Source organism: Somniosus microcephalus, chromosome 11, assembly GCF_052327205.1.
Source record: "Somniosus microcephalus isolate GS21.2 chromosome 11, FLI_Smic_1.0, whole genome shotgun sequence".
NCBI classification, from domain to species: Eukaryota; Metazoa; Chordata; class Chondrichthyes; order Squaliformes; family Somniosidae; genus Somniosus; species Somniosus microcephalus.
Genome location: NC_140997.1, coordinates 60,147,424 through 60,161,968, shown reverse-complemented (window position 1 = coordinate 60,161,968; position 14,545 = coordinate 60,147,424). Strand labels below are relative to the sequence as shown.

At 41.3% G+C, this 14,545-nt stretch overlaps 1 protein-coding gene across 1 annotated transcript in view; it reads right to left on the bottom strand.

Annotated features, from left to right (window-relative positions):
• Positions 1 to 684: 684 nt before the first annotated feature.
• LOC147110611 (eukaryotic peptide chain release factor GTP-binding subunit ERF3A) overlaps positions 685 to 14,545 on the bottom strand; it is a 65,996-nt gene continuing 52,135 nt past the window's right edge. Inside the window, exons 14-15 of the mRNA XM_086000770.1 lie at positions 13,051 to 13,219; positions 685 to 2,860 (exon numbers count right to left, since the gene is read on the bottom strand). Coding sequence (XP_085856896.1) covers positions 2,808 to 2,860; positions 13,051 to 13,219 — 222 coding nt within the window. The 3' untranslated portion in view covers positions 685 to 2,807. The remainder of the gene's footprint in view (positions 2,861 to 13,050; positions 13,220 to 14,545) is intronic.

Here is a 14,545-nt window from a genome sequence, read left to right as displayed (position 1 = left end):
AAAAACTTCAGCTAAAGTTCAGTTAAACAGAGAAATTCAGCAAGTTGATACAACTTTCTGCAACAGATATTGAATCCTATGCATTTTAGTGAATATCCTGCACTGCACTTTTAAGGTAATCTGTTAAATCACCTGGTTACCTGTATAAGTCCAAACACCATAAGATTGTAAGCATCTTTTAAGAAAGGAGAACCATGTTTGTGCACTTATATAAAATGTAGTCATTAATTTCAGACACATGCATGTGATTGTGCTAATCTTCCATATACTTAGCTAAAACAAACTCATTATGCATATACCTTCAACAATGCATTGACCAATATAGACTTCAATACTTAATTAGGATAGAAAATTGTACTTCAAATCAGAATTGTTGCAAACAGACCAAGTCAGATTATCAAAGGGTTTTTGCCATTACTGCTCTGTATAAATCCTTAGCAATGTATGCTATACAAATGTAGGTCTTTCCACAACCTGGGAAAAGTAGCCTATATGAAACCTTTTCAGCATACCAATGTATTTTTGGGAAAGGATAGTAATACAGCAAGCCTCTTCAATGGAAACTTCACACTGTCCCTCTGCTCATCTTAGTTAATAACGTAACCACATGAATACATTTGCATGATGGAAAAACCAAAAGTGTACTCTTTAGCTAGATCTCCAGTTAGAGACAATATGCCAATGGAAATGAAATCAAATTTTATTTTGCGAGATTAAGAATGCATACAATAAATTTGTATACTATACAATACTGTGGTCATATTTAACAGCTGTGCTGTCTTACACCAGGCTTGTGCCGTGCCAATGATACTTCATTATAAAACAGACAACTTCAAGTGGGATCACCAAGACAAAGCCAACATTTGTCCAATTATAAGTAAGGGCATCTCATACAGCAGCAATTAGCATTTTCCTTACACACTTACCAACTTAACCAATTAAAAAAAAAACACTGCAATAGCAGAAACCATGGGAAATATTGCCGTTAATATACTGAAGCACCAACTTTTCTTCAAGAGCAGCAAATTCCCACAGAGATTTTTGTTTTGAAAACAAGTTGACAAAACAATAGGATTTTCATTTCCATGCATTACTGGAACTAAACTTAATATAAGCGAAACAAAATTAAGGGGAAACCAGTTGTTGCCTAAACGTTTGACTCACTAAAATAGGTGAAATAATCTGATTAGCCTTTGTGGGATTGTATAACTCTCAATTTCACAGGCAGTACCACAGCTCACTAGTAGTGGCCCAGTACATCAATGGAATTTGCTCTGGATTAGTGTTCAAGTATACCTTTGTCCAAAGTCTGAATGTAATTTGCTGCTTTACAACAAAATGACACTTAATTGTAGTTTTTCAGAATAGGCCCATTCATACCATTGTTTATTGTTCTGTATTTTAGGGCTAGTCCCATCATTCTTTCACAAATCCCTTTCATTAAATGGAATAGTAACTTTACTAGGCGAGGGAATTAAAAAAATCCTCATCATGACCCTTTAACGGTAACAAACTTACCATTATATTAAATAACTGCTGTGTCTCAAATACAAGGTTTTCAAATATGTACAAGAACTATATTCTCACATTTTGTATACCAACCACACAGGTTCTATTTCAGCTGATTAATTTTTTTTCTTCATTACTCATCTAAGAAATATCCACTCCCTTTATAAAATCAATACACTGAAAAATTAATAGTTTGATATGAAACTTGTAGCAAGTGTTAAAATCCCCCACCCAAAGTGGCAAAGTTGTTACATGTGCATACACATGCTAACTGTTCTATCATGTAATGTGCTTATAAGCAAGAAAATAAAAATTCAGCTACAGATATTCCAATCTGTTATGTTAAATAGTATTTCTAGTCAAACGAATCAAACTTAGATACCCTCGTTAATATACTGCTTGTTCAAAGTGGAATATAACACCATAAGCTCATGCAGCAGTTATTTGTTCTTTTGAGGTTTTTCCAAACGATTCACATCCTCTATTTAATTGCTGTTGTGTACCTTTTCTTTATTTAAAAAAGATTTGATTATTTGAGATGGCATCAAATGAAGGGAAGCAGTTGCTTCAAAATTAACAATTTTCCTTGCATCTTTTTCAGTGCTGGAATAATTATGTTTTCCGGCACATAAGATTTACAATAAAATGCATCGTGGTTTTCTGAAAGTTGGAAATACCACAAAGGTCATACTGTGTGGGTACATGGCAGAGGTTTATAGAACATATTTAGGATAGGAAGTAAAAATTAAAAACAAGAAATCATTTGCTGGGAAACCAGCTGACAAGCTGATGCAAGGTTCATTTCACAAGAATCCTTCCCAAAGTAACTCAAATGCCAGAAATATTTCAAATCAACTTTATTATCTCTACAGACGCCTTTCTAACACATGAACACACACGCTGATCTGTTGAATAACCTGATCTAGTTGGAAAAAGCAGGTGAGCAAGAATGCGCACAAACGAGAATGATGCCAGAATAAAATAAACTTTTTTGGTTTAATTTTATTTTTGCAGGCAATTCTGTCCACATCAGTTAGGTAGCTACTGCCGCATTTCTAAGGAAGCAGATTTCAGAAGAGAAGGATTTAAAATGGTAGCTTTAACAATGGCATAGCAGAGCTCTCAATATGAGAAAGCTGATGTAAAATGTGGACATGTTTACAGCAATTTGCAGTATATGGGAAGATAAAGATATCGATGGGCAGAGGAACAATGAAAATCAGGAAAGAAAGGCGTGAAGTAGGCTGTTGCCGAGTCCTTTTTCATCACAGTATTGTGCAGCATTAGATAGTGGATGTTCAGTCCTTCTCTGGGATCAGCTTCAGGACCTTTCCAATTGCAATAGTCTTGCCTTTAAAAAAAAAAAAAAAAAAAAATTATTTTTATTGCTTTGGTAAAATCAATAACTTATACCAATTGACAACAGTTAGTAATAAACTTGCCAAGAGGGCTTGGACCTGGGGGAGAGCAGAGGTGTGACCGGCGGCAGCGAACGAGGCATACCAATTCAACAGCAGAGGAGAGGGGTAAAAAGTAATCCAAGTGTGACGTCACCAGGAAGCAGGTAAGTGATTGGTTGGTGAGTATTTCTTTTATTACAAGATTAAATTCTGCGGTTTATAATTTCTTGGGTCTCTGTGGTGTAGTGGGGACAGTTGGTAAATAAGCGCCCTAGAGTATATCTTTAACTGGTGGTATTGAATTAATTTAAATTAATTAAAGGGGTAAGTCATGCCAGGAGAGCCCAGCCCCGTGTTATGCTCCTCTTGCTCTATGTGGGAATTCAGGGACGCTGCCAGTGTCCCTGATGACGTGTGCCAGAAATGCATCCAGCTGCAGCTACTAACGGGCCGTATTGAGGCGCTGGAGCTGCGGATGGATGGGTTGTGGAGCATTCACGATGCTGAGAGGGTCGTGGATTACACATATGATGAGTTGGTCACGCCACAGGGTAGGGCTGCACAGGCAGAAGGGAAATGGGTGACCACCAGGCGGAGCAGTAGAAGCAGGCAGGTAGTGCAGGGGACCCCTGTGGCCATCCCCCTTTCAAACAGGTATACCAATTTGGATACTGTTGAGGGGGGATGACTCACCAGAGGAAGGCAGCAGCAGCCAACTTCCTGGCACCGGGGTTGCTTCTGCTGCTCAGGAAGGGAGGAAAAAGAGTGGGAGAGCAATAGTGGTAGGGGATTCTATCGTAAGGGGAACAGATAGACGGTTCTGTGGCCATAGACGTGACTCCAGGATGGTTTGTTGCCTCCCTGGTGCCAGGGTCAAGGATGTCACTGAACGGTTGCAGGGCATTCTGAAGGGGGAGGGTGAACAGGCAGAGGTCGTGGTTCACATTGGGACCAACGACATAGGTAGGAAGCGGGATGAGGTCCTGCAACAAGAATTTAGGGAGCTAGGTAGCAGATTAAAGAGCAGGACCTCAAAGGTTGTAATCTCTGGATTACTCCCGGTGCCACGTGCTAGTGAGTATAGGAATAGGAGGATAGAGCAGATGAATGCGTGGCTAAAGAGTTGGTGCAGGAGGGAGGGCTTTAGTTTCCTGGATCACTGGGCCTGCTTCTGGGAAAGGTGGGACTTGTACAAGTCGGACGGGTTGCACCTGAACCAGAGCGGGACAAATATCCTTGCGGGGAGGTTTGCTAGCACTGTTCGGGGGGGGCGGGGTTAAACTAAAATGGCAGGGGGTTGGGAACCTGAGCAGGGAGACAGAGGAAAGGAAAACAGGGATAAAAGCAAAAGATAGGAAGGAGAAAAACAAAAGTGGCAGTCAGAGAAATCAATGGTTTAAATCAAACGTGGCCACAGTAAATAATAATTCTAAAAGGTCTAAGAGCGTTAAAAAAACAAGCCCGAAGGCTTTGTGTCTTAATGCGAGGAGCATTTGTAATAAAGGTGGATGAATTGGCTGCGCAAATAGAGGTAAACGAATACGATTTGGTTGGGATTACAGAAACGTGGCTCAAGGATGGCCAAGACTGGGAACTCAACATCCAGGGGTATTCGATATTCAGGAAAGATAGGCAAAAAGGAAAGGGAGGTGGGGTAGCATTACTGGTTAAAGAAGGGATTAATACAATTGTAATGAATGATATTAGCTCTGATGATGTGGAATCTGTATGGGTAGAATTGAGAAATACTAAGGGGAAAAAAACATTAGTGGGAGTGGTATATAGACCTCCAAACAGTAAGGTGGAGGTTGGGGATGGCATTAAAAGGGAAATTAAAGAAGCGTGCAATAAGGGCACAGCAGTCATCATGGGTGACTTTAATCTACATATAGATTGGGCCAACCAAATTAGTAACAATACTGTGGAGGAGGAATTCCTGGAGTGTTTACGGGATGGTTTCCTGGACCAATATGTCGAGGAACCAACCAGAGATCAGGCCATCTTAGACTGGGTATTATGTAACGAGAAAGGATTAATTAGCAATCTTGTTGTACGAGGCCCCTTGGGTCGGAGCGATCATAATATGATTGAATTCTTCATTAAGATGGAGAATGAAGTAGTTGATTCAGAGACTAGGGTCCTCAATTTAAATAAAGGAAACTACGATGGTCTGAGGAGCGAGTTGGGTAGGATTGATTGGGGAATGGCACTCAAAGGGTTGACGGTGGATAGGCAATGGCAAACATTCAAAGACCGAATGGATGAGCTACAGAATTTGTTCATCCCAGTTTGGCATAAAAATAAAACAAAAAAGGTGACTCAACCATGGCTAACAAGGGAAATTAGGGATAGCATAACATCCAAGGAGAGGACATATAAATTGGCTAGAAAAAGCAATAATCCTGAGGATTGGGAGCAGTTTAGGAGTCAACAAAGGAGGACAAAGGGATTAATTAAGAAAGGGAAAATAGAGTATGAGAGTAAGCTTGCAGGGAACATAAAAACTGACTGTAAAAGCTTTTATAGATATGTGAAGAGAAAAAGGATTGGTGAAGTCAAGCGTAGGTCCCTTACAGTCAGAATCAGGGGAATTTATAATGGGAAACAAGGAAATGGCAGACCAGCTAAATACATACTTTGGTTCTGTCTTCACAAAGGAGGACACAAATAACCTCCCAGAGATGCCGGGGAACATAGGGTCTGATGAAAGAGAGGAACTGAAAGAAATCAGTTTTTGTAGGAAAACGGTGTTAGGAAAATTGATGGGACTGAAGGCCGATAAATCCCCAGGGCCTGATGGTCTACATCCCAGGGTACTTAAGGAAGTGGCCCTAGAGATGGTGGATGCATTACTGGTCATCTTCCAGAACTCGATAGACTCGAACGGTACCCATGGATTGGAGGGTAGCTAATGTTACCCCACTATTCAAAAAAGGTGGTAGAGAAAAAGCGGGGAATTATAGACCGGTAAGCCTGACATCGGTAGTGGGGAAAATGCTAGAGTCTATTATAAAAGATGTTATAGCAGAGCACTTGGAAAGCAGCGACAGGATCGGACAAAGTCAACATGGATTTACAAAAGGTAAATCATGCTTGACTAATCTACTGGAATTTTTTGAGGATGTAACTGGTAAAATAGATAAAGGGAGAACCAGTGGATGTGGTGTATTTGGACTTTCAGAAGGCTTTCGATAAGGTCCCACACAAGAGATTAGCGTGCAAAATTAAGGCACATGGGATTGGGGGCAAGGTATTGACTTGGATAGAGAACTGGTTGGCGGACAGAAAGCAAAGAGTTGGAATAAACGGGTCGTTTTCCGAGTGGCAGGCAGTGACTAGTGGGGTACCGCAAGGATCGGTCCAAGGACCCCAGCTGTTCACAATATATATTAATGATCTGGACGAGGGAATTGGATGTAATATCTCCAAATTTGCAGACGACACAAAGCTGGGCGGGAGGGTAAGCTGCGAGGAGGATGTCGGGAAACTCTAGTACGATTTGGACAGGTTGGGTGATTGGGCAGAAACATGGCAAATGCACTATAATGTGGATAAATGTGAGGTTATCCACTTTGGTGGCAAAAACAGGAAGGCAGATTATTTGAATGGCAATAGATTGGGAGAAGGGGAAGTGCAAAGAGACCTGGGTGTCCTTGTGCACCAGTCGCTGAAGGTAAGCATGCAGGTGCAGCAGGCGGTTAAGGCGGCAAATGGTATGTTGGCTTTCGTAGCAAGAGGGTTCGAGTACAGGAGCAAGGATGTCTTGCTGCAGTTGTACAGGGCCTTGGTAAGACCGCACCTTGAGTATTGTGTGCAGTTTTGGTCACCTTACCTGAGGAAGGACGTTCTTGCCATGGAGGGAGTGCAGCGAAGATTCACCAGGCTGATACCTGGGATGGCAGGAATGACGTACGAGGAGAGATTGTGTCGATTGGGCTTATACTCACTGGAGTTTAGAAGATTGAGAGGGGATATCATCAAAACCTATAAAATTCTGTCAGGTCTGGACAGACTAGATGCAGGAAGGATGTTTCTGATGGCCAGGGAGTCCAGAACCAGGGGTCATAGTCTTAAGGATAAGGGGTAAGCCATTTAGGACTGAAATGAGGAGGAATTTCTTCACCTAGAGAGTGGTGAACCTGTGGAATTCTCTGCCACAGAGGGCGGTGGAGGCTAGTTCATTAAATATATTCAAGAAAGAGTTGGATATATTTCTTGAGGCTAAAGGGATCTGGGGAAAAGGCAGGGACAGGGTACTGAATTTGGATGATCAGCCATGATCACATTGAATGGCGGAGCAGGCTCGAAGGGCCGAATGGCCTACTCCTGCTCCTATCTTCTATGTTTCTATCGATTAACCCACACTGTCAAATCACTGAATTGTCAGAAACTATGCCGAGGTCCCAAACTTCACAACTCAATTCTTGAAAGGAATTTTGTGAAACTGCAAACAAGGAAACTGTATAAACAAGTGACCATATCTAAACTACTTAATGCAAATGGCCAGATTTTGGTATTGATGCATAGAATCATAGAAATTTACAGCACAGGAGGCCATTCGGCCCAACATGTCCACACCGGTCAAAAAAGAGTTATCCAGCCTAATCCCACTTTCTAGCTCTTGGTCCGTAGCCTTGCAGGTTACGGCACTTCAAGTGCATATCGAAGTACTTTTAAAAATGTGATTGGCACTTCTGCCTAAACCACCCTTTCAGGGAGCGCATTCCAGATCCCCACCATCCTCTGGTTGGAAACATTTCTCCTCAACCCCCCTCTAATCCTTCTACCAGTTACTTTAAATTTATGCCCCCTGGTTATTGACCTCTCTGCTAAGGGAAATAGGCCCTTCCTCTCCACTCTATCTAGGCCCCTCATAATTTTACACATCTCAATAAAGTCTTCCCTCATCCTCCTCTGTTCCAAAGAAAACAATCCCAGCCTAACCAATCTTTCCTCACAGCTAAAATTCTCCAGTCCTGGCCACTGTTCCCTCCAAGGTGCGCGTCTGCGCACTAATCCTCGAGCTGCCGCGCAGAGCTGAACAGCAGCTGGAGCGGGGCAACGGCCCAATAAAAACACCAAGGACTTTGCGGCCCTCTGGGAATGTGTGGTATCATGGAGCTGCGCATGTGCACTCGATCGCCTCTGCGTACGCGCGGTTTTGCTGAATTTGTCCATGCACAGTACCCCACCGTTGCGTTGTGCAGGCCATGCTTTGCAGCAAGATGATTGTATCAGTTAGGGTGGGGGGAGGAAGGGAGAGACGAGTGGGGGGGGAGGAAGGGAGAGACGAGTGGGGGGGGGAGGAAGGGAGAGACGAGTGGGGGGGGAGGGAGGAAGGGAGAGACGAGTGGGGGGGGGGGGGGAGGAGAGGAAGGGAGAGACGAGTGGGGGGGAGGAAGAGAGACGGGGGGGAGGAAGGGAGAGGCGAGTGGGGGGGGGAGGGAGAGACGAGTGGGGGGGGGGGAGGGAGGGAGAGAAGAGTTGGGGGGGAAGGAAGGGACGATGGGCGGGGGGAGAGGGGGAGGCCGTTGTGGGTGGGGGAAGAGAGTGAGAGAGACAAGGGAAGCGATTCCCTGCGCTTCCTACAATAGTGGAAAAAAAAAACTAACATCCACTGTCAGGGCCTCTTAATCGTCTGTCCTAAAACCTGCAGGCAGTTATTGCTCAGGATTGCACTGAGCTGGGACATGAAGGGCATTCAATTAATTGTGAACAGCTTCGTGGAGCTGGTGTCTGATGTGAGCATCTTCATTATCGCAAGAGAACAAAGAAAGCAAGCAGTCAAGAAGCGTTCCCCTAAGAGGGAAAGAATTCTGCTAATTTTTCAAAATTGACGGGATTTCAAATGTTTAAAAAAAATGGGAGGAAAGCTCTCTCCTGAACAGACACTGATTCTCTGCTGATGTTCTTTCCAGAGGGGTGGAGGGCGAGGGACAGAGACAGAGATGGACGAGGGTCCACTCCAGGCACATGTAGTCCATTCCTGGGGACCGAGCAGCGGCCGCACTTTGGAACACAGATGGAGGCACAGCTCATGTACAATGGCTGCTGGAACAGGGCTGAAGCAAACAATTTTTTGGCCCGCGGTGAAATTAAAAAAAAAAAAAATTCAGAAAATAGTTTAAAGCCGGGAAAAAATACGGGAAAGTGATGTTGAATGTCCCGCGGTAAGTGCCAGTTAAACTTTGCCAGGTGTTATCCCCTTTTTGAAAGTTTATCAGGGTTATTTACATCATATTTTGAGAGAGGGGAAAAAGTTAGTTAGTGCCCTTTTGCACAGAGACGGAGAGAAACGCAGCAGAAAAAGAGGAAACAATTTCTCCAAAACATCGTCAAGGCTGGGGATAGGTAACTTCACCACCTTCTTAGGAAGTTTAACCACTTTATTCACTTTCTTATTTGAGCTCAGTTTAGAATTACGAGATTACAATAAAAAATAATAAATTACTGTATGTTTAACAACAGCATTGAAGAGGCAAAGAAATAACTTGGAGCAACTTCTTGTCAAAGCTGCAACAAGACTTGAAAGAATTTAGATTTTTAATGAACTTTTCACAAAAAATGAATGTTAGAAACACCCCCCCCCCCCAAGTTTCAGATATGATTTTGGAAGAAACACGCAAAAATCAATTTTCCCCTCAACTAAACAAGTTTGAACCAGGTCTTGACGAACAAATGCTTTTAAAGGGGCTCTTAGTTGCTTAAAATTTAAACTTCTCAAGATTTGATTTTGAACGATCGACTGAAGTGAGAAGCTTTCCACAAACATGCAACCATGCTGTTGAGGATGGGGAGGATTTGTAGGAGTTACATATCTACTTTTTTTGACTTAAAAATAAATCATTAAGACATTTAGGAAGAGAACCAAAAAAGGGGAAAAACACAAACTATTTTATTTTGTCTGTCGTTCTATGGTCCAAACAAGTCCCAGGATTTCCTCTTAAAAGTTTAGTGGAGTGTTAATAGAAACACGAGTTATGTAATGATGTATAAAAATTGCAAGAAGCTACTTTCAAAGAAACCACTATTTGTTTATTGAGAAAGACACAGAAAATGCGTCGATTAAACGGATAATGTACAATTTTGATTTGGTATGTTTGAAATGAGATTAAAAATTGAGAGTACAATGAAGTTTGTTTACCGCTATTTAATTGCAAAGTACCTAAAACAATTCAACACTTTGTGATAACAGGGATTAATATTATGGAGAATGTTTGAGAGAAAAACATTAGAAGCAAAATTCGTAAATTAACATCTTTACGTCACCATACTAGTTTCCAAGTCAATTTGATTGGTTCTCCTGTCCAGGAAGAAAGGTGAATGTTTATTTCTGTTAAATCATAGCTTTTCCTACTTTTTGTTTTTAATTCAGTGATGCAAATTGTGTATGTGTTTTTCTGCACTTGTGAAGAAGTGCTGCATTCTGACATGTTAAAGGGGGGGGGTTCTGCTGGTTCAAGAAGACGTTTATTAATCGAAGTTGAAAATACGGATACCTGTTTTTATTCAATTCTTTTTAATACTGAACTAAAGAACTGCAGCACTTTATATTTGTTGGTTGTCTGGTTGCATTGTGATTAATATTCTAATTACATGTGTGGACGTAGAGCACGTCAGCGCTACAGGAAAGCCGCTGCTCCTGCTGCTTGTGCAGTCATTGCTATTGTGACATGAGGATGGGCTAATATGTTGAAAACTTTAAAATTAATACTAATTGCACAAATAGACATGCCTCTTTCAGCTCACCATGGGCTTTTGGATTGTTTGTCGATACATAAACATGTAACTGAGTGACGTTTCTGAAGTGTTAATGCATTATTATGCCGTTCTTTTATATCCCAGTCATTTCTGACAAGGTATTTTTTAAAATAGAGTTTGTACATGACGAACGAAAAGCTTTTCATTAATTCTATCGTAAACAAACTTGCAGATGGGCATGTAAATGACAAATGATTTTCAATATAGAAGTGAGATGTTCTATTTTGGTAGGAGGAATAAGGAGGCTACCTAATCCTTGGAAAATAAAAGTCTAAATGGGGTAGAGGTACAAAGGGATCTTGGGGTATAGATTCACAAATCATTAAAAGTAGCAACGCAGGTTAAAAAAAGCCATAAGTGCAAATAAAGCACTGGAGTTAATTTGAAAAGCAGAGAAGTTATGTTAAACTTGTATAGATCCTTGTCTTATTGTCTCATGATTTGAGACAGTGGGGTTGCAAATGGCATTACTGCATAAATGCTTAAGTGGTTGTTGTAAATTTTGCTCACGGACGAAAAGGTCGCGCTCAAAGGAGTTTGTGGCCCGCTCAGCACAAAAAAATTAAGAGGGAACATTGGTCCTGGCGACATCCTCATAAGTCTCTTCTGTACCATCTCTAGTGCAATCACATCTTTCCTGTAATATGGTGACCAGAACTGCACGCAGTATTCTAGCTGTGGCCGAACTAGTGTTTTATACAGTTCTAGCTTAGCCTCTCTGCTCTTACATTTTATGCCTCAGCTAATAAAGAAAATGTATTCTGTATGCCTTCTTCACCACGTTATCTGCCTATCTGCTACCTTCAGGTATCTATGGACATGCGTGCCAAAATCCCTCTGTTCCACTGCACTTCTCAGTATTCTACCATTTAATATGTATTGCCTTACCTTGTTAGCCCTCCCCAAATGCATTACTTCACACTTCTCCAGATTGAATTCCATTTGCCATTTTTTTTCCTGCCCAACTGCCCAGTCCATTGATATCTCACTGCAATCTGTGGCTTTTGTCCTCGCCATCAACCACATGGCCAATTTTTGTATCATATGCAAACTTCTTAATCATGCCTCCTGCATAGCTAAATCATTGATATATACCACAAAAAGCAAGGGACCTAGTACTGAGCCCTGTGAAACCCCAGTGGAAACAGCCTTCCAGTCACAGAAACACCCGTCGACCCTTTGCTTCCTGCCACTGAGCCAATTCTGGATCCAACTTGCCACTTTCCCTTGGATCCCATGGGCTTTTACTTTTTTGACCAACCTGTCATGTAGGACCTTATCAAAGGCCTTGCTAAAATCCATGTAGACTTCATCAAATGCCTACCTTCATCTGCCCTCCTCAAAAAATTCAATTAAGTTAGTCAGACACTATCTCCCCGTAACAAATCCATGCTGACTGTCCTTGATTAATCTGTGACTTTCTAAATGATTTATACTTTCCCTCAGAATTTTTTCCAACAGTTTGCCCACCACAGAAGTTAAGCTAACTGGCCTGTAATTACTCGATCTATCCCTTTCTGCCCTTTTAAACAATGGCACAACATTAGCAGTCCTACGGCACCACATCTGTAACCAGAGAGGATTGGAAAATGATGGTCAGAGCCTCTGCTATTTCCTCCCTTGCCTCTCAACAGCCTGGGATACATTTCATCCGGGCCTGGCGATTTATCTTTCAAATGCAAAACCTCTTAATACTTCCTCTCTCTCCAGGTTTATCCCATCTAATATTGCACACTCCTCCTTCTTAACTACAATGTCTGCATCGCCCCTCTCTCCTGTGAAGACAGATGCAAAGTATTCATTAAGAACCATACCCACGTCTTCCACCTCCACACATAGGTTACCTTTTTGGTCTCCAATAGGCCCTACTCTTTCCTTAGTTATCCCTGAACAAATTGAGAATCAACTCCGTTTATAATTATCAAATATGCAAACATAGAAAACTGAAGCTCCATGCAAGGTTCTTTGATCAGAAATAATTTTAAAATGCCAGAGTTCAGGAAAGGACAAAAAAAATCTCAGACTTCGCAACTCCAAATTTATTTGTTTCAAAACTATTGAAATGTTCCTTCTACAAAAGATACAGGTGCACAAATCATGCAAGATTGCATAGGGCATGTTTCAAGGGTAGACTCTGCACTGCCCTCATTTTTGTTCAACTACTAAATGTAAATCAGGTTTTTTGATAAGCTAGTCAAGCTTATTTCTTTCAACAGTCAAATGACTGTACTGCTAAATATCTGACCAGATTATATGATCAAGTATATTTAATACACATGCAAGGAAAGCAGCACAAAGAGAATTAAAGACTAAAAGTATCCATGAAATAGACCCCATTTAGGCATTAACGTGCACATATTTTGAAAAATCTGTGGCTAACCTTCATCCCTCAAGGTAAAACGTCCCATTTGAGGAAAATCTTTGAAGGTCTCAAGGCAGATAGTTCCAGCTGTCCTTAAACGAGCAATGCAAACCTGATCCTGTTTCACAAAACGAGGCCGCGTCTTGCTCTTTTCTCCAGATTTCTTATCCACCAGACAGATTAAGGCCTAGACAAAGGATTGTTGCACAGGAATTATTTAACTTCAGATACATTTAAACTTACATCAGTACTGCCAAAAGTCAAACTAGATTATGTTCTGCTTCCACATTGGGGAAAAAGGTAAAATTCCTATTCACCTGTAGGTGAATTATTCCTAACATTTTGATTTAAGTTATCCTCCATGCACAACGGTTAAGTCAGAATTCAAGGAAAGTCACAAGAGATACCCGATCCTTTTAAAACTTTAACCAGAACTGTACGACTCCACCTTCCACAAGAAACACCCTTGCAGTTATTTTTAATCAGAAAAAAGTAAAATTGCAGAATAGCTGTGATGGCAGGGTATTTATGATTTATTTTTTTTATTTTTTATTTATTTATTTTATTTTATTTTTAAAAAAGGAGCACTAATAGTCTCACTCACCCAACCATCGGTAGTAATCTGCAAACACTGGTTTCTAATGTGCCAACTTTCCCCTTATTGGGCTCCTCTGATGCAACAGTGGATATCATGCAGCGCTTACATCTAAGGGAAGTTTGGGCTATAACACTATTGATATGGAGTAGTAAGACAGCTTCACACCCAACAGCTCTCACTTGAACTCTGGATGTCAACAGTCATTATGAGAAGTTGGTGAGTTGGTAGACACAAGTTGCACACGTGGGTGATATTAAAAGTACCAATGTCTTAAGGGGATGTTCCTGGATAAGGTCCTATAATAGCTTTAACTTTCAGTATCCATCTATAAAATAAAAAAACTCCACTGAAATAATTTTCCATAATAAAAAAAGTGGCAATGAGGAAGCCAGGCCCTTTATTTTATCTTCATGGCAGTTCTTAGGAACAAAAGACCACTGGCAATACACCACTAAAATTCTCATACTGGCATCAAAGATGCAAAGGACTTTCAAGGAGGGGTAGAATTGTCCCAAAGGTAAAAGAACAAAGTATAAATCACAAACATGTGTAATGCACATCCCACTGTACCACCCCAGTTCCTAGCCTGACTTGATCATTGAGTTTTTTCTGGGCTTCGAGGCAGAAAAAGTACGAAGAGAGGGATTAAAAGGCAGAAGGCGTATAGTGGTGGGGCGCAGAAGGGAAGAAAATCATAGAACTCCCACTGGAAAGACAAGTCTTAGAAGGACTTCTCTACCCCAAGGTTATGTTAGACATGTGGAGAATAAGAGCAAGATGCCAAGAAAACCTTAACCGTTTGCACAAGCAACCAGAGTAGCAATTGTGTCTGTCTGTGTGTATGTCCGGGCATCACTCAAAAGTTAGAGCGTACCTACACATGTTATATCCAAAAGAGAGCTTATGATTAGAGAG